Genomic DNA, 24,466 nt, shown 5'->3' with positions numbered 1-24,466 from the left:
GTCTTGTTTCTGCCACTACTCCCCTGCCCCTCTTGCTTTCTTGCTCTATCAAGTGCCCCTCATTTGAATAGAACAACTTACACACTTCCTGGAAGTTAAGCATTTGTGCCTTTGTATATGTTTTGTTTTAAGCATTTGTGCCTTTATGTATGTTTCTGCTTGGAAAGCCATTTTCTACTTGTCTTTAGTACTACCTATCCTTTAAAACTTAGCCCAAGCTGCTCTTCTTTTGGTAAAATTTCCCTACTGTGCCTTGTCTTATTTATCAATAAATGCCTCTTGGGTATAGGCTTCTCCATATGAATACTTACCGCTTTTGCACTCATTGATTTACTCTTCTCTCTCTCCCCCTGTACAAGTATTTGCCAGGCCCTTCTCATGCCTGTCATATAGAAAAAATGATAAATCTGGACTAACACATTTGGGTAAATGTAGAGCAAATAGCCTGACAGTTTCCTGTCATTCCGAGTTGTACCTGACCTCTTCCAGGACTGGAAGAATCAGGATCCTCAAACACTTGAACCCACTTTTAACCTCACTAGTTGGAAAAGCTTTGCAGTAGATTGCAAGCTTTGTGGAATGGGGGTCAGATCTTAAACTGGCCATGACCAACAACTCAGATGGCTATTAGTGCCTTGCTGCTCAGTGAATGTTTACTTACGTAATGATAAGGCAGCCATAGTAATTCAATTGGAAGGTTACATGACTTTTAAGGTGGGCGTACATTTATAATAACTCTGTATATGAAAGTTGGAGTTCTGAAATTACTTTCTTCTAAATTTCACGTTAAAGATAAGGTGGGAATAAATGGAAGAAAAAATTTGGGTAGGTTTCTGATTGGAAAAGGAGAAGCTTTACTTGGTTCCAAAGTGTGCATATGTGTGTATGTGTTGTTTTATGTTTTAACCTCTCCCAAGTCTAATTTCCTCCCACTCAACATCTTCCTACAAAGAATTTCATTGTAGATAGAAGAGTGTAATAAATTCACATTTGGCATGTTCTCCTTGATAATATTGCATCTATGATAATTCTCTTTGGTCTTCAAGGACCACGATAGACCTGTAGAACAATCAAGCAAAACCACAGAAACTCTAAACTTCAACAGTGTGATTTTGTTTAATATAGAGATAATTCTTTCTGTCTGAGAAGGTTTTATAGACAAAAGAACAAGTACATGGAGAGGTTTGTTTCTTCCCCTGTAAAACAGTTTAATAGCTTTCAGAGATAGAATGGTTAGAAAATAAACATTGAAAAGAAAGTTTAAAAAGCACATTTTTGTCCTTGGCCATATGAGCACTTTGGATCAGTGGGTACCACCAGCTAGGTCTCTGCCCGGGATGGGACTGCTGCCCTGTCACTCCAGGTCCACAGTTCCAGGGTGATCATCCTTAGTGACCCAAATTTTGTTTTTGTTTGTTGGTTTACCTTTTCTTGACCATATGAAAAAATGAGGCAGTGGACCAGCAGGCGGGTGTGGGCCAGACGGCTGCACAGTCTGGTAATGCTGCCTTCCTTCATTAGAGCCTGCTTGCCATTTTATAACAGTGTGCGATTTATTTTCCCTAAATCTGTTTTCATCTTGTGGGATTTCAAGTTTGAATGCCTATCTAGAGCCCAGAAAGCACAAAAATAACGATCCTGCCCCTTGGTTTTTGAAAACCAGGAACACTTCAGCTCCTTGCTAACTCCTTATAGCTTGAAGATAGGCTCTTTCCCTGTGTTCTTAAAAATTGTCAAAATATATCAGTGAACACACTTGTAGGAGAGGAGTGCTTTTAGTGCTTTAGACAGTGTCTGATTTTCTTTTTTGGCACGAGACTTCTAAATATGTCAGTAATTCTAGAAAGCTAGTTGTGTGTACACATGTGAACTTTAAAAACCACATTAGACAATTAATTACTATTTGGCACAAGATGATTGTTAACCTGAGGCACATCATTTGTAGCGGTTTTGGAGATTTGAGAGTGGAATGCATTTGTATAAATTGTTTACTTATTCATCATGGAGTTTGTTCAAATAAGACACTGAGTTATAGTGTTCCTTTTAATTTCAGAAGTTATCCTTGGAAGAAAGAATTTAGGCAGGTTTCTAAAGTAACAAAAACTTAATCTTACCAATGCACTAGTAGCTTATTTTTTATAGTTTTTGGTAACTAAGATTCAGGAGGTCATGCTCATCATGATGAAACCAAGACTTGTTTTGTTTTGTTTTGTTTTGTTTTGTTTTTTTTTCAGGCAGCATGCAGATTTTACTTGGTAGTTTGTTGAACTTAATTGGCACTGTGTAGGTTGATTTAAGATTGAGTAATTCATTGCACGGTTGTTTAATTTGGTGAAAAGCTGGCTATGACCAGAGAAAAAAACGTTAGGAAATGGGCCAGTTTGAGTTTGCGTGAGTGTACGAGTGGGGTATTTTCGGTTCATTCATCTCTTGCCAATCTTAGCTGTTAAGTAATCTTCTTGTATTCATATTTACCTCAGCCTCAGAATCTTGTGTTTCTGCCACTCTCATAAAAACTGACTCTGCTTTTTAAGGTAGGACTTCATGCTTGGAATTAACCAGGAAAAGCCTCATTTATATCTCCTGAAAAAAGGGCCTACACTGTGTACTGGATGCCAGAAGTTTTTATAGTAATACTTTGTATCTAGGTTCTGGCTCTTACCATTAAATGTGCTTTTTATAGAGTACCAAGTTATAAATGTAGTGCAGCTACGGCATATTAATCTTACTGCAGAGATTTAATGAGGCAGTTGTTTTGCGATGGACACTATTGGGAGCAGAGAGCGACAGAGTTTTACTTTACCACTGAGCTGCAGAAATATTCCTTGCCTGGTAATAATTATAACCACATGATCTCTTAGTTTTTCTTTCTTTTGCCAGTGCTTTTCCATGCAAAAGTGGCTTGGAAGGAGGTCCATTTGTAGGCAGTGAAATGGATTGGAAATTGGGCTGTTTTCTCGGTGGTTTGACATTTTAGCTTTGATCAGGCATGGGATCCTTGTTGCACAGAAAGAAATATGTAAGATGAGTTTCAAGAATACAGATAGTCTTTGCCAGTCCACTGAGATGGCTTTTAGATATTCATTACTTTTACTTGACTTTTATATAGGTTATAAAAAGTAAATGTGGTGAAACCTCATTTTTACATGGACAGAATAGAATTTCTGCTGGTTGGCCTTAAGCTGATCCCACACTTGAAATTAATTGAAGTCCGTGGGTTTATTGCCTCCAACACTTCTAAGCCAGTGCAATTTTTCATTTTCCCCAAAGTTGTAATTTTATTAAACCCAGTTGCAGCAATAACAACTCTTATGAAGAGGAGGATGAGAAGAAGGGAAGAACCACCTGCCAGAGAACATAATAAGAGGAAAATCATACTTCTTTTAAATTTCCATTTATAGGTAATGTTAGCAAAATTGGAAACAGAAAAATGCCATTTATTTTTATAAAGATGCAGGTTTTCCCTACTATTCGAAAGTAGAGCATTCCTATGAAAACTTTTGTAAGTCAACATGGCATAAAGACATAATTACCATTAATTTATATGGGACTTTTTGAGCATTCCCAGAGCCCCAAAATAGCCTACCAAACCCTACCAAACAACACTTCAAATCTAAAGTCACACTAACACATATGAAAAGTAAGAATGATATGATAAATACACAGCCTATGAAGAATTGTTCCCAGGGAAGGAGCTTGGTGGTGCCACTCTCGCCACTCTGGACGCATGATGCCTTTACAATGGCTGCTGCAAAATCAATGATGAATAATAAATTTGCCCTTTGCATTTTATTGTAAAAGTCAAAAACCTCTTTGGGTTTCTTTTGGATAGTCAAAACAGGCACTAATGTAGGTCTTTCATAAAAGCAAAGTGGAGTAAGGCTAACTTTTGAAAAGTGGGGCATACCTATAACTGTGTTTTTGTTCTGAAATGAAACCTTTTATCCAGGACAGAACACTAAATCCAGTGCTCGTAGCATCCTTTTGAAGGAATTAGTTGGAAAGTGTGCTGTGTAGGTGAGATCACTTTTGATGGATGCAAACAGTTTGGACAGCATCCTTTCTGGAAAAAAGACAGAGAGAAAGGTGTCATAGTTATGCATTTGTAGTTCCACTGCAGTGGGTATTATGTGACTATTTAAAATATTGCCCTTTGGGTGAGTTTACAGCACAACAATAGAAATGGAAGAACAATTGTTCTTCTTGCAATGGTGTTTGGGGGCAGGGCAATACTTACAGGCATGGACCTTGTATTTATAACTCCTTAGGTTGGAGTCAGAGGTTTGAATGGCTAGCAGAGTAATACAATTATTTTTTATGATTGAATCTCAAAGGACTTTGTAAAAACTACATAACTAAGACCATGTGCAATTATTGAAGTGTAGCCACCTGTGGGAAAGAATTGGTTGACAATATAAGCTTTCTAGAATCTTCCTACGTCAACTGACATTAGGAACAAAAACCCCTAACACAAATACACCCCTCTTTTGAATGGAAGAGAAAGAATTCTTCATGAAAGTGAAAGTTGGAAAAAAATCTACTTACTAGGAGAGAGACTGAGATTCCAGCACTCATTACACCAAGGCATCATAGACTATAATCACACCCACCCCCCAGGGGGTCCCTTTAAGTGGTGACCTAAAAACAGATTCGCCAGTTGGCTGGAGCATGCTTTCTAAGGTTGCAGCAGAAGTGAATAAGCTTGACTGACTTCAGTCCCTGAAGGGTTCTATCTGTATATGCAGAAGTGGAAGCAAAAATATTTTTTATTAGTCTTAAAATGACCCTCATTTTAATAACTAGCTACAGAGTCAAACATGGACTGGAGTTCTTTAGCTTTCAAGAGCTAAAACCATCATGCATATATTTCTATTTATTTGATATTTTTGATATTGGACTCATGTAAAGCATCCATATTCTTGAATAATGTGGAAGGGAAGTTTTTATCATTTTTCTCAGCATACTACTTAAAGTATTCAGAGTGTCTCCTTATTTAAAAACAAACAGGCCTGCAAACTTGATGCATAGCATTTAAATAATCATATTAAAATTCAAACCTAGCACCCACATTTCCCCGAGTGCTGTCAGTTTTATGAGAAACTGAAAACCCATGCTAAACAACTAATCGTATTCAGGATGTGTTTGCTGCCTTCCAAAAAGTGTTTAATGGTAGGGGGGCCAGGTTGCCATAGTTTGGACAGTTATTTATTTTCCTGAATTACTCTCTAATTTGGCAGCATTTTACTGCTTGGTTTTAGTTTATTGGAGACCTTTGAAGCATTACCCATTTGTTGCATTTGTAGCTCTAATGAAACATTTGAAACCAGCAAAGTCAGATGTGGTGGGTCATATAGTGTCAGTTTTGGAAATGTAGGCATGTAAATACTTTTCACAATGAAGGTATCTGGCCTGTCCCTGTTTACAGAAAAAATAACTGTAAAGGACTTTTTTATGTACTCTTTTTCCCCCCTCCCACCTCTCCCTTCTCATCTTCACTAAATAATATTTACTAAGCACTCACCTGGACATAGTGCTGTGCTGGGCAAAGTACAAGAAAAACGAAAAAGATTTGTGATTAGTCCCCCAGGAATGAGCAGTCTAAACCCCAGTATATTGAAATGGACACTGTGTAGAATGTTGAGATAATAATTTTCCAGATAGCAGGTCAACCCAAATCACCTATTTACTTAAACACTATGCTATTATTTAAAAAAATACAAAACAAACAAACAAACAAACAAACAAAAAAACCCAAAACAGAACTACTTGCTCTTCGAGATGGGAATTCTGCTTTTTTCAAAAACCCAAAAGATTATTCACATATATTGCAATATACGTTGATTTTGACATAAGTGAATCATTTAAAGGGTGGTGATACAATACAGTTAAGCTTATTGTGGATATGAAAGAAGACTTTGGAACAATTGCCAGAGGAAAGGACATAGTGATTTGTGGAAGCAGGTTCCTAGAAACTTGTTACATCAAGGTAGCAAGTTTTCAGCACTACTTGAAGAATCTGAAAGCACTTCCAAAGAGCAGGATAGTGGAGTGGAGGGATTTACTGACTTTTCTAGAAAATTCTGGCTGATTTTGATTCTGTGAATTCATGACACTTATTTCAAATATTTATTCTCCCATATTTAAAACAATTGACTACAGATCACACAGCACATACTTGTTAAGTATCTTGACATAACTCTTTTATAACTATATCATTGAAAACTCTGTTTCTAGACATAATCTATTTCTAATTTTGGAGGACTTTTTATTACTGGAAATTACTGTCCCATAAATCAAGTCACAGATTATGTTATCCCAACTTCCCAAAAGAGGCCTATTTTCTCTCCCTTTGCTTTCCTGCTGCAGGTTGTTTGGGGATACTTTTCTAAAATGAGTCCAAGTGTAGTATAAATAATTACAGAATATTTACTGAGCCCTAAGGAAAATATTACATGTGTTTTATTCATTCCCCTTCCTATATGGATATCATTCTTAGGGTTAGAATGGAACTACTTTTTAATATCCCACTATTTAACTTGATAGTATTGATCTTGCCAACTCAAGTTGTTGACATGATTATAAGTTATAATTGCTCTTCATATTGTTTCATTTTTGATGGTTTTGAAAAAAAGAGACATGCCAATTTACTTAACACTTGAATTTTTGTGTTTAGAAGCATGTCTTGCTGTGTGTTAGAGCCTGTTTTGCTATTTCTCTTGAACAAATAATGGGGTAACTGTGTGTTTTGACCAGTTTATAAGTAAAGGTCAATTTCATGCCTATGGTAATTAGCTTAGCTTATTCTAGACTTTCAGTTAATTTTGGTAATTTCCCGTGAAAAAGTGCATTTAGCAGAAAAGGAATTCATTCTGAAGTCCAATTTTTTTTCCCCTTTACAATGGAGACTGTTTAATGTTAAAAGTGATTTCTTTCTTTCTTTTAAACAAAATCCCTAAGTGATGACCAAAAAGTGAGGGAGGGTTTATTATTCGAAAGAGGAGATGGTGAGGGGAGAAAAGGAAAAATCTTCATTCATCATGAACTAAAAAAATTTAGGGAGAATTTACTTTTGATTCTTCTGTATAGAAAGTCAGCAACAAAGCCCTCCTGTTGCAGCTTCAAGGAAAACGATGTTTCTGTTTTCAGTAGCATGATGATTAAGCGTTACTTTAAAAGAACCTGTCTTTAAACCCCATACTTAAGGTCTTGATTTTCTTTCAGATCCCAACTGTAAACTTGAAGACAAGACTGAAGATGGAGAGGCAATAGACTGTAAGAAGAGGCCGGAAGACGGAGAGGAATTGGAAGACGAAGCTGTGCACAGCTGTGACAGCTGCCTCCAGGTGTTCGAATCACTGAGCGATATCACAGAACACAAGATTAATCAATGTCAGCTGACAGGTAAACAATACTTATCACTTCTTGTCTTCTGATAGTGCTCTATTTCTGATTTTTTCAGCTTGTTCCTATTTTTTTCCTTTTCTGATTGTTTTACACTTGAATACATAGGAAAGTCTAGAAATGCTGTAGGATGAGTTTAATAAAGCCGGTAGCTTGCAGCAAGCAAAATTCTTGGTTCGATTTTGAATTGTAATCAGATTTTAAAAACTAAATGGGTAGGTTTTCATGTTCTTTCTTTTTATTTTTTTTTAAACTGCAGTGAGGCTATGAGGTTGCAGAACCTAATATTGGATGGCTAAAATAAAGTTTTTTCAAAAAATCTTTTGAATATTGTTTCAATGAAAACATTCATTATTTTGGTTTTTATATGTTTCTCTCATCCTTCTCTGCATGTGTAAAGTGCATTTTATGTTCTCATATAGTCTGATGCTTACTCTTGAGTATCAGTTTTCCCTGTGTTTACTTTTCCATCACCCTCATTAAATTAAATGCTCACTCAGATGGCAGGGACTGTGTCTTCATCATTGCATTCTCTGAGCCTTGCCTGGTGCCTGGCTCACAACTGGTACTCCCTAAGGCATGAAGGATATTCTATTATGCAATTCATGGGAAGAATCAAGTCTCGCATAACAGGAAGCATAGGTGTTCAATTTTCTGGCTACTAAAAACTAAAACCCCCCTTACTTTTACCCTCTTTCAAAATATATTTTGCTAGAATGTACTAAATGAGGCTTTCTATCTTTTAGATTACTGTCTTTCTTTAACATATCTTTTAGATAGATAGCTTTTTTCAATATTCATGCCATTTTTCTCTTACTATTTAAAACTGACATTGCTCCTGAGTGTTTGTGCATTTGTTTGTAGATTTCCTAGCACAAATCATTCTTTAACCATGTCTAGGAAATGTATTTACTATATAAGTGGTTTTCCAACTGTTCTGCAGAATATTGCTATTTTTGCAAGATTTTAATATGTTCCATTTTAACTAGGCTTCCTGAACAGATTATTGTAGAAATCTTGGATTAAATCCAGTTAAGTATGCTTCTTTATGAAAGTGCACTGTGGCTTTTCAAGAATGGGTAAATTTATTGGGCCTTTTATTAAAAAATCCATTATCATTATTTGGAAGATAAGTTTGGAAATTGATGTAACCTGTTTAACATTGGCCAGTGTGTATGTGTGTGCACGCGTGTGTGTGTATGTGTGTGTTTGTGTGTGTGTGTGTGTGTGTGTGTGAGAGAGAGAGAGAGAGAGAGAAAGTTTCTGGGTAATTTTTACTTTGATAAAATCCCAAACTGACAGAATAATTGCAAACTGAATACAGAAGAGCTCCCCTTTGCCATTTACCTGATTTACCCATTGTTTTTATTTTACCTCATTTATTTTATAATTGTCTCTCTCTTTCATCAGTTATTTTTCATAATCACTTGGGAGTCAGTTGGAGACATCACACCCCACTAAACACATCCTTTCATATTCCAAAAAACAAATGTGTTCTTTTACTTGACTATGGTATACTTAATCGAAATCAGAAAAGTTGACATTTAATATCATATAATACTGTTATCCCAGTTGGTATTTACATTTCAACAGTTGCCCCAATAATGACATTTTATAGCTTTTTTCCTCCTTGCTCAGGGTATAGGATCCAGTGTAACTTTTAATTGTTTTCTCTCTTTTGCTCCTTTCACCTGCAGTATTATCTCAGTCTTTCTTTGTCTTTCTTAAATATTGTATTTTTGAAGCTGTCCTGTCAATTACTGATCTGCTTTTGGGTCTGTGTGATGTCTCCTCATGATTTAGCTCAGGTTCTATTATTTGATGGCAGGAACACTCCTGAAAGGGATGTGTGCCCTTCTCATACATTAGATCACGATTAGGATTAGGAAGTGCTTGATGTTGATTTATCCTCAAGTTAGTAATATTCACATGGAGTACTTATTTAAAGTGGTGTTCATCAACTTGGTCCACCATGAAGTTATTATATCCCCTTTGCGATAGTAATTTGAGGGGAGTTATTTTGATGCTGTAAATGTACCTTCTGCATGTGACATCCATTTTAACTTGTTTCTCTATTTATTAGCTGACCTTCTGCTACAGTCAGGTGTCACTTAAAGATGTTTCAGACAACACCTAACCTCATCTGCAGGGGTGGTCCGAATAGGCTAGCCCGTGCAACCCAGGTGTGTGGTGGGCTCTGCCATCTAGGTGTGCGTGATTACACACTGACTTATGCACAATGACACATTTGTCTACTGACATGTCTTTCAAAATGTATCCGGGTTGTTAAGTGACTCATGACTGTATAAATTCCTTTCTTATTCCCTAATTGTTTGATTCTTCATATCACCATGAGTTTTGGGATTTTTATTTTGTTCAGTGGATCTTTATTCATTACTATTGTTGTGGCCAGATTGCCTGAGAGCCGGTGGGAGACCCTTCAAACTGGGTCCTGTCTTTATTTTACTAAGTCTTCATCATTATTTTAGCACTTAGTTTCTGCTGGAAACAGATGCTCCAGGCTCGTCATACTCTTTTCTTTTCCTATTCCCACAGTCAGCCTTTTATTAAAAGAGCCCTGGTGCCTTTATGAGGGCAAAGGTATGTAGAAACCAAGAGATGGGCATTATGTATGCTCATTGCTAATCTTTGTTTATAGGTTCTCTAAGTAGGCAGAATTAGGAAAAAAATATATATTTATGCATATTTAATGTAATGCATATGCACAGAATGCAGTTCATAAATATATACATATGCAAATATGTACGTATATATTTTTATTTACTTCATAAAAATATTTACACCTCTAATTAAGTCCAACACTTCAGGTACATCCTAGTCATTTTCTTTTCCATATTTTAAAATACCTTATTTAGCAGTGAGAAAACTAGCTTTCATCGTGTACAATTTGTTTACTAATTGAATCTAGAATGCATATCCAGTAGCTTCAAATTACTTACACCTAGAGCTTTGTATTTATCACTATAATTTTAATACAACATTTACATAGGGAAATTTATAAATTCTAGTTGTACAGTTTGGTGGATTTTGACAAAATACATACCCCACATGGCCATGTTCCTCTTTAGATATAATTTCTTGCATCCTAGAAAATTCCCTTTTACCCCTTTCTTTTCGTTGGTCTTCCTCCAGAAGCAGGCAGCTTTTCAGTTGTGTAACCATAGATTAGTTCTACAATTGTAGAACTTCTAATAAATGGAGCCACCTGGTGTGTAGTCTTCTTTTGTACCCAGTTGCTTGTGTTCCATATAATGTCTGCAAGAATCATGTTATATATTGATAAATGAGCACTGATTTTTGTTGTTGTTGCTGAGTAGTTCGTCATATGACTGTATGTAAATTGATTTCCATTCTCCTGTTGGTAGATATCTTGGTTATTTGTAATTTTTAGTTAATAAAAATAAAGTTTTTTTTTGTGGACATGTTTTATTTCTCTTGAATTAATAAGTAGAAGTAGAATTCCTAGGTCATTGGGGGATGGGGATGATGGTGGCAGGTATATGAAAAACTCTGAAACTTTTCCTAAATGGTTGTACCATTTTACACTTGCACCAGCAATGTCTGAGAGTTTCAGAAGTTGTACATCCTTGCTAACTTTTGTTTTGTTAGCCTTTTTAATTTTAGCATTCTATTGATTGTGCATTGACTTTTTTGTGGATTTATTTGCATTTTCTAGTTCATATACTTTTTTTTAAAGATTTATTTATTTATCCATACAAGAGCTGGGTACAGGCCAGAGGTGTGGGGAGTGAGAGGATTCACCAGAGACAGAGTGGGGAACAGAACAAGAGGATTGACTGAATACACTGCTGAGGGGAGCAGCTGGTGAGACAGGAGAGGTTTGCTGTGCCATATGGGATAGCTCCCTGGCTAGGGATTGAACTTGTGCTGCAGTCATTGCAGATAGCTTCATAATGCATATACTTTTTACTGACTTCATTTAATGTATTTTTCCTCCAGAATGCATAATTTTTCCAGAATTCTGTTAAGTGTATGCAATTAATAAGTTTCTATTTTCAGTGGAATAGCTGGTGCTTTCAAGAACTCTTTACTCTTACAGAATCAGCACTAACATTAAGTTAAAGATATACGAAATTGACTGACATGACCAGTAGATATTGTGCAAGCAAGAACTCCTATCTCTTATGTTAAAGGCTAACATTAAAAACCAAATAATTTAAAAACAAACTTCAAATTCTATTTAATGTTTATTATTTGTCATTTCCTGCCATTGAGGTATCTTTATGTTCAGCTCTTTGAAGTAGAATATAAACAAAAGACATTATTCTTTTATAACTTTATAAGTTATACAATATATATTCACTTATATATTATACAACTTTAATATCAGTGCAGAGAATGCTGGTTGTTTAGCACATGGCATGGTAAAAATAATATTTATGAGCTATTGTTTTTTCTTTAAATAAAGAAATACCCAGGGCCTCCCCGGTGGTGCAGCGGTTGAGCGCTGGGATGCGAAGCTGCCCACAGCCTCTGCAGTGCCGGTTTGATCCCAGCCGCCGGGCGAGAGTCCCACATGGCACGCACACCTCTCCTGCCGCCCGCTGCTCCCCTCAGCAGTGTACATCATCAGTTTGCCTGTTCTGCTCCCTGCTCTGGCTCTGGTGAATTCTCTTACCCTCTCATGCTTCTGACTATACCCTGTGCTTGTATAAATAAATAAATAAATCTTTAAAAAAAATAACCAAACCTTAATGAAATATTTAGTTTGTTTTGACATTTAGTTTTCTAAAAGCAAGAAATCTAGTCTGTGTTCATATATGTAACATTCTAACCAAAGGTAGGGAAACAGAGGCTTAGTTGTGACTTAGTGAAACCCTTTTCAGGAAAGGTAAACCTGTTGGGTCTTCATCTTGTTTGTTGTTCAAGATAATATTTGGGGGAGGGTGGTTGGTAGATTGATGAGAAAAAGCAGAAGTGGAAGATCTGAGAGAAAAAAGGGGGAGAAACACAATCAATAGTCCTTCACATTTGTTGAATGTATCCAAGGGTAACTTGAGTGGGCTAAGGTACCCTTTAGTCTAATCTGGAAAAGATTAAAGACACTTGGGAGCATTTTTAATTAAAAAAGTAATATGATGCTTTTACCTGCTTCCTTGGTGCAAGTCTGTGCAATTTAGGAGGACTGATACTCCTAAGTTTTGTTTCCTGCTATTTGATTAACTCTTCTTGGTGCACCTCCTTCATCTTAACAAAGTGCTGGATTAGCAGAGGAGTTTTCTTTTCCCTCCTCTTTACTCTTCCTTTTATTGTTATTTTTTCATCCTTTTTCTCTTTTAACTTCATCTAGCCTCATTTGTATCTTTGCTAATTTCTGCTAACAGCTGTCCTTTCTTTAAAGACTCTTAATTTCCATTTTGTCATAGTTCTCTCTTTTTCCCTGCCTATTTTATAATTTCTTGATACTTTCAACTCTTCTTTACTTCCTATGGCTTCCATTTTTTATTAATTCAGATGTCTTTATTCCATGTTTAATCCTACCTAAGTAGAATATAGCCTATAGACTATTTTGGTAGACAATTTGCAGAAAGAGGGAATTCTGCGCAGCATTGTGGAGGGTTAACTGTAGAGTGGGGTTTGTAAAGAAATAAATGTTTAAAACTTGTTGATTTGCAAATAACAATACTAGGTGACTATGGTCTGATGCCTCTGGGAGTTATAGGGAATTCTGTTGTAAGAGAACTGGTTTGAGATTCTTCCCCCCCCCTTTAACTGAGGGCTTTCTTGCTAACTTGAGATCTATTTCTTTGGTGATTGTCATCCCCAAAAGTGAGGCAGAGTCTGTCTAGATGAAAACTGATTCACTCTATGTTAAAAGTCTGACAGTCTGGGGAGAATCTTGCCAGGTGAGTCTGAACTAGACCAAGCATTAGGAGAGGAAGCTCACATTTGGGGCAAGAAGATCATCTCTGCACCCGATGTGAAATTTAACTTGTGGAAGCAATATTGCCCAGTCAGTTCCCCAGGTCATTGAATAGATATGAGTAACCTGGACTGAAATCAGAGAGAGTAGATCCAATTGGGGACCCAGGGAGTTAGGGAGTCACACAGACAGTTTGTGAAGTCTGTCCCTCAGGGGGCATTCTGGAAGGCAGGCACTGTTTTGGAGAAGCATCCTGATACAAGAAAGAACAAAACAGTCCCTAAGGATAGCAAGGGAGGCAGTGACACTCACGAAGATGATTTCTCTTTTCTTTGTCTCCTGGTGCAATTTTCCTTCAGTCTCCAGTCCAAGATGTGTAAGTAACTTATTATGTATCCTCTCTGCTTGAAGGAATAAGGGGAAAGGTGAAAAAAAAAAACTTAAGTCCCACTCTTCAATTGCAGCAGTAGATGGAAGCCACCTGTCTTGCCCCAGCCTTGCTCTCTTTCTCCTGGAGGCTGGGAAGGGAGGGAAATCAACACTCTAATGCTGTTGGGACTCTCTGATGCAGAAGACAGATTATCAAAATATATATTTAAAGAAGGAAAAGCACAGAGAACCTCTCATTTTACTAATCCGCAAACCCTATCATTTCTTGCCAATTCCCTCAGGGGGTGGGGAGGGCTGGAAGCCAGAGGGGTCTCATCACACTTCTCAACAAAGATTTAATAGCAGGGTGCTATGGGAAGGCTGAGATTACGGAGACTTTATTATGCTTACAAAACTGAGTAAGAACGAGCATTGTAAATCATCAAAACTAAGCTACACTTAACAGGATAAATGTGTAAAGTGCATTTGGTAATACTGTATGCTTGTTGTTTGACTCATTTTTCTTTTCGCTGCTACTAATTTGCAAACTTGAGTTGTCTGTTAAGTGTCTTTCACTTTTAATGTGAATTGCCAGGGTGAGAGTACAGAAAAAACTGAATTGTATTAATTCTTAACCCTCTGGCTCGCCATACTATTGGTAAGATGAGTAGGTAGAAATACTTGTGAGAGCAAGGCTGTTACGTTTTAGGAAAACATGTTTATAGACCAGCTTTATAAAGCCCTAACCATATTTATGTCTCCTTTATAAATATTATTATTGTATGTTTATATTTTTGAGGAAAATTAACTGAACAGATGAGTGGTGGCTATGTTATATAAAATAGTATTCTCACTTAATTTGATTTTAGAAGTTATGAGACAATCTGGAAGCTTCACAAATTTGTGAACTGAAAACTTTGAGATATCTGAATTTTTTTATTTGGCAAATAATTTTTATTTTATTTTCTTTTTTTTGAAGATTTATTTATTTATGCATACAAGAGCTGGGGTACAGGCCAGAGATGCAGAGGGGTGAGAGAATTCACCAGAGACAGAGTGGGGAACAGAACAGGCAGATTGACTGAAGTACACTGCTGAGGGGAGCAGCGGGCGAGTCAGGAGAGGTCTCCTCACCATGTGGGTTGTACTCTAGTGGTCGAGCATAGAACTTGTGCTGCAGAGGATGCGGATTGCTTCTTAGTGCGGTGCTTAACCCCTTGTGCCACCAGGGAGGCCCCTTGACAAATAATTTTTAAAAGTGAAAGTGATTATGTGTTATATACTTGTGGCAAATTAAAGACTGGTCAGTTCCACTGGACAATCAAGTACTCTATTAGTAAGTTCTAACAGCGCTCCAACAGTAATGAGAATGAGGAACATGAGGGTTTTATGGAATGAAGTGTCATTTTCTTAGATAGCTTACTGAAATTTGTTTTAGAAATTTTTTTACTCTTTCACTGTTCAAATCACTAGATGAAATAAATTACATGAAATAAATATGGCATTTAAATTTTTTAGTTTATATTAATTAGGCTTAAACAGTATAAATTTTATTTGCATATTTCTATATATTAATTTCTATATTCATTATGCTTTGTTATTAATATTTTATCTGTTAATTAACTAGCTGTTTTTATGTTAATTTGGCTGAAGGCACTATATTTTTATTTTCTATTTCCTTCCATTTTAATCAATTCCTTATTTCCAACCTAAAATCTTTTCTTAGTTTTCAGCCTACTACTTCATTCTACAAAACCCCCCAAGTCCCCAAAATGCAGGTCATGGATTCCACAGATTCACAAAGTTGCTTTTTCTACCCATGCTTCTAATTATTTAGACCAGTAGTTTCCAAGTTTTTTGATTTAGTATGCATCTTCATAATGTGTTCATTGATAAGTTACATAGACTCACGTATGATACTACATTTGTAGAAAATAGAAATTGAAAAGTGAAGTAAAGATGCAATGAAACAAATAGTTTTTAAATAAACAGATTTTTTTCAAGTCCTGGTCTAGATTTGTTCATTTTGATCATTCACTTTAAAGACTGCTAGAGTTAAAAAAAATCTCACAAAACCACCAAAGAGAGAGAACCTATATGTTGTTACGCTCTGCGTGAAATTCATTAGTAGTGATGGTGGATGGGAGGATGTATCTCAAATAACTAATACTCTCAACTTTGCTTTGTTAACATTTGTTCACATCTCATTAAAATCTGACCCCTTTCTCTCACCCCCCAACAAAGAGCTTTTATGAAGAGTGGAAGGGCCAGTTTGGCATTTTCTTCATTATATGGTTTAGACTGTCAGTATGTTACATTTTTCTTGAAGAACTTTTAAGTTCATTTGTTAAAATTTGAGAATTCTGTGTGGATTAGAATAGTTAGCATTAATAAGATGATCCATGTTTTTTCACAAGACACGGTAGACTGCACTATTTTGAGATGTGGGAAGGGACTTGGAAAGTACAGGTGCCCAGCTGATAGGGGTACTGTTTATCCTCTTGCTCTCAGGAGAGTCTGTCTGATTTGTTTTTGGATGACTATTTATGACTGGTGTCTATTTACATTGGTGGCTAAATATTCAGAATGTCTTCCCTATGATGCACCCTGCATTTCAGAGACTGCTGCTCCTGATTCCCATTTACTTCATCATGTGAAAAACAGTTCCACCAAGTATCTCTGCTCCTTTCAGCTTCAGAGAAAGTGGTGGGACTGAGTATGTCATTTTCTGCATGTGCCAGGCCCGTGATAAGTTCTTCTAAGCATTTACGAGAGAAAAAGCAATCATCCATAATTGGCTCCAACCTCAGAGCTGTTAGCTGAGTGAACTCCTTTTTCTGGTTTTGAAGAAAGGGTCAGTTAAAATATTGCCTGCTATAAAAGCTTTGTTATTTCCACATGGCTTTTGCTGCAGCAGAATTTTTGGCATTAGTGACTAGTCTACTTTTCTTTGATATGTTTTTGATATTCTCTACCAAATATGAGTGTAAAATAATCATTTCATTTTCTTGATGTTCTTCTGATGCTTTTGGGCATTGGAATTTGGATTTATAAAAGATTGCACTGGCACATATTCCCACTATGAATGATGAGTTATCATATTTATTAATTTATCAAAAGTCAATAGTTAGAATTCTGAAAGGGTAATTTAAGAAATATTTTTCTATTTTTGATGCGTATTGTTATATTAGGTGTTTCATTTTCAGCTTATTGAAATAGCTTGTGAATCACAAGAAACCTACTGATTAGGAATAGAAAGTTCCTGAAGGATGAAATGTCCTTGAAATAGAAAATAAATGGGTGTATTCAGTTTATATTAGTAAAACCTAAGTGGAGAATATCCTGTATTAATTAGAACTATATTGCCAAATTACCTGCTCCTTGATTAAATTGAGATTTTTGAAATTAGCATTTTCAAATGAATAGAATTCAAGAGGAAAATTAGCATTATTTGTTTGTGTATCAGAACATGTTACTGTTGGATGTCTGTGAATAGCAACTGTTTTAGATAAATGGTTCTGCCTTAGTTGTATAATTGATAATGAATAGATAATCATTTAATTCTGTGGTTTCAGGATTTATTTGCAAACAATTATAAATAAAATGTCAAGAACACAAACCAGGGGAGAATATCTTCAAGAATTTCCACCGTGTCCTTGATGGTCATTGATGGTAATTAAAGCTGTCAGTTTGTCCCTGTGGAGAAGTGTTAAAATTATAAATGAAGGGCTGTATTTGGGATGTGGAAACAGTGGGGCCTCTTTTGTAGGAAAGATGAATTGAAAGAGACCAACTATTTCCTAGGCCCTATGCAGCCATTCAATCTGCTTTATAAGCAGGGCAATGTTTAGCTATTTGGTTACAGTTGTCTGCACACAAGGACTCTGCCACATGTAGTCTGTTCTCAGAAGTGAAATTCAACATGATAAAACTTAAGATGTTGAATTTTTACATTTCTGCATGACTGTACTTAATTTGTTTTGTATTACTCTACCTCAGGAGCTTATGACCAATATAGCTACTTCCTTTATAAGATAGTGTGGTTGCTAAAGAAGGTGTTGAAAGTAGACCATTTCCCCATCCTTCACTTTGTGTTAACTGTGGCTGGGGATCTTGTCTTTGGGGAATGGCAGCAATGTCGCAGAGATCTATGACCTCTTAATAGGCCTGGGGAGGGGAAGGCAGGAATCATTCTACACTGTGCCTCAGGGCTTAGTTCCTTTAAACTTCAAGGAATTGGACTGGAACTCTTCACTCCTCCTTTCTTTCAGCTTTACCTTCAGGGGAAATTGATCGATTAGAGGTGATTATTCCAGAAACTCTGAACCCTTTTTCCCTCTTTGTTCCAACTGGAGCTTCTCAAAGTTTAAAGGGATTGTGTCTCTTGGGTGCATTGTAGAATGAATTTAAGTAGATTGTTGGGTAAAACTCTTTGAACACACATTAAAAGTGCTAAAATTATATATGTTTGGAACAGAAGGAAATATTTAAAGCAAAAGGATAAGGAAATGTTTATTTCAATGTAATTATAATGCAATTATATGGGTTATTTTTGAGCAAATGATTAGCTATTAGAAGGTAGAATCATAGGAGTACTTCACACTAAGAAAATAATAGGGTCAGTGTAACAAAATGGACAAGTGTGCAAAATCTGGATGGTGAGTAAGACCCTAATAGGATCAAAGTCAACCATAAATGACTGGGTTTATATATGTCCTCTATTAAGCACAGCAAGATTCTACTAATTGATGGCTTTTAGCTTTTTTCTAACTTCTTTGTTTAACAAAAAAAATGATATAAAACTAATTCTCTGCTTGCATGGGTGATATATGTGCTTTATGGGCACTGTGGATCATATCTAAATTACATTTAATACCACATAGATTTAATTTTTCCCCTTTTAAGAAAATCTGAGTCTTGGACTCTACCTACCCAGTAGCAGTATTAGCTCCCCCTGGTGACTAAATAAATATGTAGACAGATGATTGGAGTGATGAACTTCATTAACTTTAACCTTTAAATGCATAATTAATTTTGAATGTATATAGTAGGCAAATGAACTATGTTTAAATAAAAAATTCTAAGTAGTCTTGAGAAATGTCCACTGTCTAGTCAACTTATCCACATAATTAAGGCTATTTTATCTTATGTATCTTTCTTGGAGTTGTGCCCATTTTAATGGGCTCTTGGTTTTTTTTAATGTGGGAGATATTGGAACAGAAAGTAGATACTCCGTAAACTAAGAACTTATTTTACTGCTGAAAATAAAAGTAAGAGCATCTATCAATTTACCTATCCTTCTTACAAGATAGACTTCTGTAGTAAAGGTTATCATTAAAATGATTTAAAAGAAATGTTTTCTAGAAAAAACACACAAAGATTAAAATACATTTCCATTGCAGCAAATAACATTTCCATTTAATTTATAAGTAAAAGTATATATTTTCATTTTGCAGGTTGTCTTTCAATTTAAATCTTAGAGTTTAATTTATGAAAATACCCCTGTCATAATTAATCAGGTTGACAGACTTTTGAGAATATTTTTAATAAGCTTTTTGAAAAGAAATCTGTCATTTTACAATTTTTTTGTAATTTTATTTTCTATTCAATATATTTCCTTTACACCAGTGTTTCATCCTGGGTATCAGAAAGCAATGGTCTATGACTATATGCTCTGGCATTATATTTTTGTAGTAAATACATGATTATACATAGAACAAGAAAGTTAAAATTTTGTGTAAAAACTAGTATTTGAATCCTTCTTTTGTTCCTCCTGTTCTTTTGAATATTTTCTCCCTATAATTTAGCACTCCCGACTCCCACCATCCTTTTGCAAGATTTCTTCTTTTTCCAGGGCTTTATTTTTAGGGTATAAACCTTAGCTCACTGGTTTATTTTCCATTTGTCTTTCCCCAACATACTTCTTTGTATGGGGAGAAAAGATACAGCCTTCTAAACTCAATCATTTCTGAGTAGTACCTTTTTTGGCCTATGGAAATCTAACTGAAGCTTCTTTTGATGTTATTGATACTGTTTTGTCACATGGCCTCAAGTAATGGTATGGCTGCGAAGCAGCAGATCTGAATACTGCCCCTCCTCTTCATCTCAGTTCATTTCACTTTCCTTCTATTATTTTCTTCCTTCAGCAAACTCTCTGCCCTTTGCAGTTCATTTGCCCTAGTGCCTAGCAAAAGAACAAAGGACCGTGCTTTGCCTTAACCTTTGCTGGTGATCACTGATAGGTGGAGCCTAAGTTGGTACCTAACAGTGATAACTTCTGTGAACACCAATTTAAAACAGTCATGTGCTGGCTAATGTTACTACATTGATTAGATGCTGCAGTTTCACTTAGTGTAATGAAAAGTGTATGACACTATTTCTTGCTGCATTAAGAAGACCATGCAGCGATAGCAAAATAAATACTGCCTCTCAATAATTTGTTTTCCGAAATACTATTATGCATTTATCAGCAATGCAGTTCAATAATCATCTTTGAAGATGCTACTTTTTGTTCTGTAAGTACTGGAAATAGAACCCAAGACCTTCTGGGATAAAGAAGTTGAAGGGTGCTACTCATCTCAGTCTGGAGCTTCAGGGATGACTTCCTGGAGCACATGATGCTCCAATGATGAGAAATAGTTGGCTAGATGAAGAAGTGGGGGCAGAGGGGCATTTTAAGCAGATGAAAGAGAAAGAACGGGAGACATGAAATAGCATATTATCTGCTGGGGTAACTTCACGCTAGAGGAAAAAGAGTAAAAAGGGAAATCAATGATAGACTATCAATGTTTTAGTTACCCATTGCTGTGTAATAAATTACTCCAAAGATTTTTTATTTAAAACAGCATTCATGTATTCTCCTAAAGTTTCTGAAGATCAGGAGTTTGGAAGAAGCTTACCTGGGAGATTCTGGTTTCAGGTTTCTTTTTTTTTCTCTTTTTAGATTTATTTATTTATTTATACAAGCACTGGGTACAGTCAGAAGCACGGGAGGGTGAGAGAATTCACCAGAGCCAGAGCGGGGAGCAAAGCAGGCAGAAGGACGGAAGTACACTGCTGAGGGGAGCAGTGGGCGGCAGGAGAGGTCTGCGCGCCATATGGGACTGTCACCCAGCGGTCGGGGATCGAATCGGGGATCGAATCAGGGATCGAACCGGGGATTGAACCGGTGCTGCAGAGGCTGTGGGCAGCTTGGCAACCCAGCGCTCAACCGCTGAGCCACTAGGGAGGCCCTGGTTTCAGGTTTCTTAAGAGGTTGCCACTAAAGTGTTGTCTAGGGCTACTGAAGACTTCAGTGTGACTGGAATATCCACTTCCAAGTTCAGTCACATGGCTGGTGACTGGAGAGTTCAGGTGTTGACCAGTGGGTATAGGATAGTTGTAGATGTGGCAGCTTAAATTCCTCATAACAAGTAATCTGAGAAGGAGAGGAAATGAGAGAGAGGGGTGAGAGGAGGAAAGGGAGGTGGAAAGGAAGAGGGCAGGGAGGGGAAGGTGGAGGGGTAGTTGCAATGTCTTTTATGACCTTATATTGAAGTGTCATACTATTACTTTTCTGTTGGTCACACAGTCAGACCAATTTTAATATGATATGAGACAGCTACACAAAAATGTGCATACCAGGAGATGGGGACCATGGGACTCAACTTGAAGTCTAGTTGCTGCAGTGAAATAGGAAGGGAAGGCCAGGTAGGGTATTGCCATGGGGCCATACTATGAACTTAAATTTGATAGACACCAGTCAGGTAGGCATAGAGGTAAGAGTGTGTAGTTAGAAGGGAACTTGCATGCCCTGCAACCAGAACAGTCCAGGCTGGAATTGTTTTATATACTGAATATTCAAATACTACTTTATTTAAGTATTGAATTTAGAAGCTTAAGAATTACTGCTCTGGGCAATGAGTGGTCACTGGAGGTTTCATAAGGAAGGGGTATATGTTCAGATTGGACTGCACATGTAGAATACATTGTGGGGGCGGGGATTAGACAGGAAAGGATGCCAGATAGGCAGCTCTTGCAATTGCACTAGTAAGAGAAGATGGGGTCCAAGTCAGTGCCCATAGGAGTGAGAAGAAGGTCAATTCCAATAAGTATTTAGGAGTTCAAGGCTTCCAGGTATAGTGATTGGTTAGTTGTGGGGCATAAGAGCAAGGAAAAGATCTAGAACAAGCCCAAGATCTCTTAATCCTCAGGTGCATTGCGTGCCCTATGAGGAAAGAATATTTGGAAGATAGGAAGGTAAATTGACTTTTGGTGATATTAAATTTAAGATACTTTCCTGACTAGAATTGTTTAAAATTGTTTGAAAAAAACAATTGTACTTGTAGTCCAGAACCCAAAGGTAGACGATAGGTCACTTATCCATGGTATGTTGCCCTAATTTTTGATTTGTGGTTTTGTTTTCCTTTTATCTTTCCCAAACTGCCTTCATTCTTGTAGCACTTTCTGGTGCAACATTCCCCCCCCCCCCATTTTAATAATCAAGAATCTCATCTCAGGTTGATGACTTAAACTTTGGTTTTTGGTGCTGTTACAGCAAGTGAGAATGACAACTTGAAAAAGCAAAATTTATAAAAGCTTTAAGATGGGCTAGTGGGGCCTCCCCTGTGGCGCAGCAGTTGAGCGCTGGGTTGCGAAGCTGCCCGCAGCCTCTGCAGCGCTGGTTCGATCCCCGACTACTCCCTGGCCACTGGAGGAGGGTCCCGCATGGTGCACAGACCTCTCCTGCCTCCTGCTGCTCCTCTCAGCAGTGTACTTCAGTCCTTCTGCCTGCTCTGCTCCCTGCTCTGGCTCTGGTGAATTCTCTCACCCTCCCGTGCTTCTGACTGTACCCAGTGTTTGTAAAATAAATAAATAAATAAATAAATCTTAAAAAAAAAAAAAGATGGGCTAGTGTTCTTTTCTTTCAAGATGAGGAATTTTGACAATGTAAAGTTTAATGCCTTGTTGAAATCCAACAAGTGGAAGTTGAGAAGGATGCTTCTCCCAGGATTAGAATGGTGGGCTGCCCTTTAAGTATATATATGCATATGCTAAGGTTCATCTCTGTGAGAAATCTTATTACTAAGGAATTATTGATTATACTTACTAGCACCCCCCCACCCAAAAGAAATTACTAGGCAGATTTAACTTTACTATTCATTTTTTGGATTCTGTGACCATCTTGTGACTCTTAACAGACTGCTTTTATTGCTCTTTTTTCACATTGCAGTTTCCCAGCATCTCCTTTAGTATTATTTTCATTAAAAATTCCATTAGCTCAGAAAAATCAATGTAATCATTCAGTAGTAATTAATTCTACCAATCTTTGAAAGGAAAGATGAATTAATGAAACTTCAAAAGGCTGAAATGAGTAAAAAGAGTTGTGTGGTTAATGGGACTAGTAGGGATATCTGTATATACTGAATAGAGGGGTAGACTCTGGCACCTGGCCAACCAAAATGCAAATCTAAGTTCTCCCTAAACTAGCTGTGTGGCCTTAGGCTGATGACCTGACTTAAAATTATAATCTAACATTTCCTTATCTGTTCAACAGGCACAATAATAAAAGGTAATATTATTGTCTACCTTATGGCATTGTGGCGATTAAATGAGATAATAGATGTAGCATCCTAGAAAGGTCCTTGGCACATAGTGAATGCTCATTATAAATATAATTATTACTATTATTAAATGTGGTAACGATTCCTTAAAAATAACTCACGTCAGTCAGATTCCAGATTTGAATGGCTTCCAGAATCCTGAGAGGTTTTGAAAGGATTAGGATGATTTAATATTTGGCATTCAGTTTTAAACTCTCCTCCTTTAAAATTTCAAAAGGGAATAATGTGTGATTGATACTGGGGGGATGGGGCAAATGGGGGAAATATAATTTAGTTTAACTAGGTGTGTTCATATCATTCTAGTAAGACCTTCATGTTTAGATTTCTATAGAATAAAGAACATATTTTGAGAATAAAGATGGAGGCCCTGTTTTTATTTATTTATTTATTTTTAAGATTTTTTTTTAAAATAAAGATTTATTTATACAAGCACTGGGTACAGTCAGAAGCGCGGGAGGATGAGAGAATTCACCAGAGCCAGAGCAGGAAACAGAACAGGGAGACAGATGAAGTACACTGCTGAGGGGAGCAGTGGGCACGGCGGGAGAGGTCTGCCATGCCATGTGGGACCCTCGCTGGCAGCCGGGGATCAAACCAGTGCTGCAGAGGCTGCAGGCAGCTTTGCAGCCCAGCGCTCAACCGCTGCGCCACCAGGGGAGGCCCAAGGCCCTGCTTTTAAATAAAACATTTTATTTTAACCTCATTGCATATAAAATATTTTTTTTAAGATTTATTTTTTATTTCTTTATGCATACAAGAACTGGGGTGTAGGCCAGAGAAGTGGGGGGGGGAGGTGAGAGGATTCACCAGAGACAGTGGGGAGAACAGACAATCTACTGAAATATACTGCTAAGTGGGCAACCAGGAGAGGTCTGCTGTGCCATGTGGGTTAGCTTCTCTTGGGGGATTGAACTTAGGTGGCAGTAATGGCGATAGCTTGATAGCCTGAGACTTTAACCCCTGAGCCACCTGGGATGCCCGCATATAAAATATTAAAAATTCAGGTCCTGGCATAAGTTTTGGTCAGAACTCTGATATATGTAAGTATAAGAAGATAGTTGTGTAATGGCTATAATTGAAAAATGTTATACTTGTAGTTGATTTATTCAGTTGTACAGAATTTTCCCATACATCTTTTAGAATATTTTTAAATAATTCTCCCTAATTTTGTCAATTGCTCAAAAATGAT

General features: G+C 36.9%; 1 protein-coding gene across 1 annotated transcript in view; it reads left to right on the top strand.

Annotated features, from left to right (window-relative positions):
* The window catches only part of ZNF521 (zinc finger protein 521), a gene marked incomplete at its 3' end in the record, with an annotated part of 256,138 nt that overhangs the window by 21,833 nt on the left and 209,839 nt on the right, over window positions 1–24,466 (top strand). The window contains exon 2 of the mRNA XM_084252689.1: window positions 7,222–7,401. Coding sequence (XP_084108815.1) covers window positions 7,222–7,401 — 180 coding nt within the window. The remainder of the gene's footprint in view (window positions 1–7,221; window positions 7,402–24,466) is intronic.

Source organism: Talpa europaea (assembly GCF_964194135.1).
Source record: "Talpa europaea genome assembly, chromosome: 13".
NCBI classification, from domain to species: domain Eukaryota; kingdom Metazoa; phylum Chordata; class Mammalia; order Eulipotyphla; family Talpidae; genus Talpa; species Talpa europaea.
Note: the sequence above shows the minus strand (reverse complement) of the source record. Positions and strands in the feature narration are given on the sequence as shown.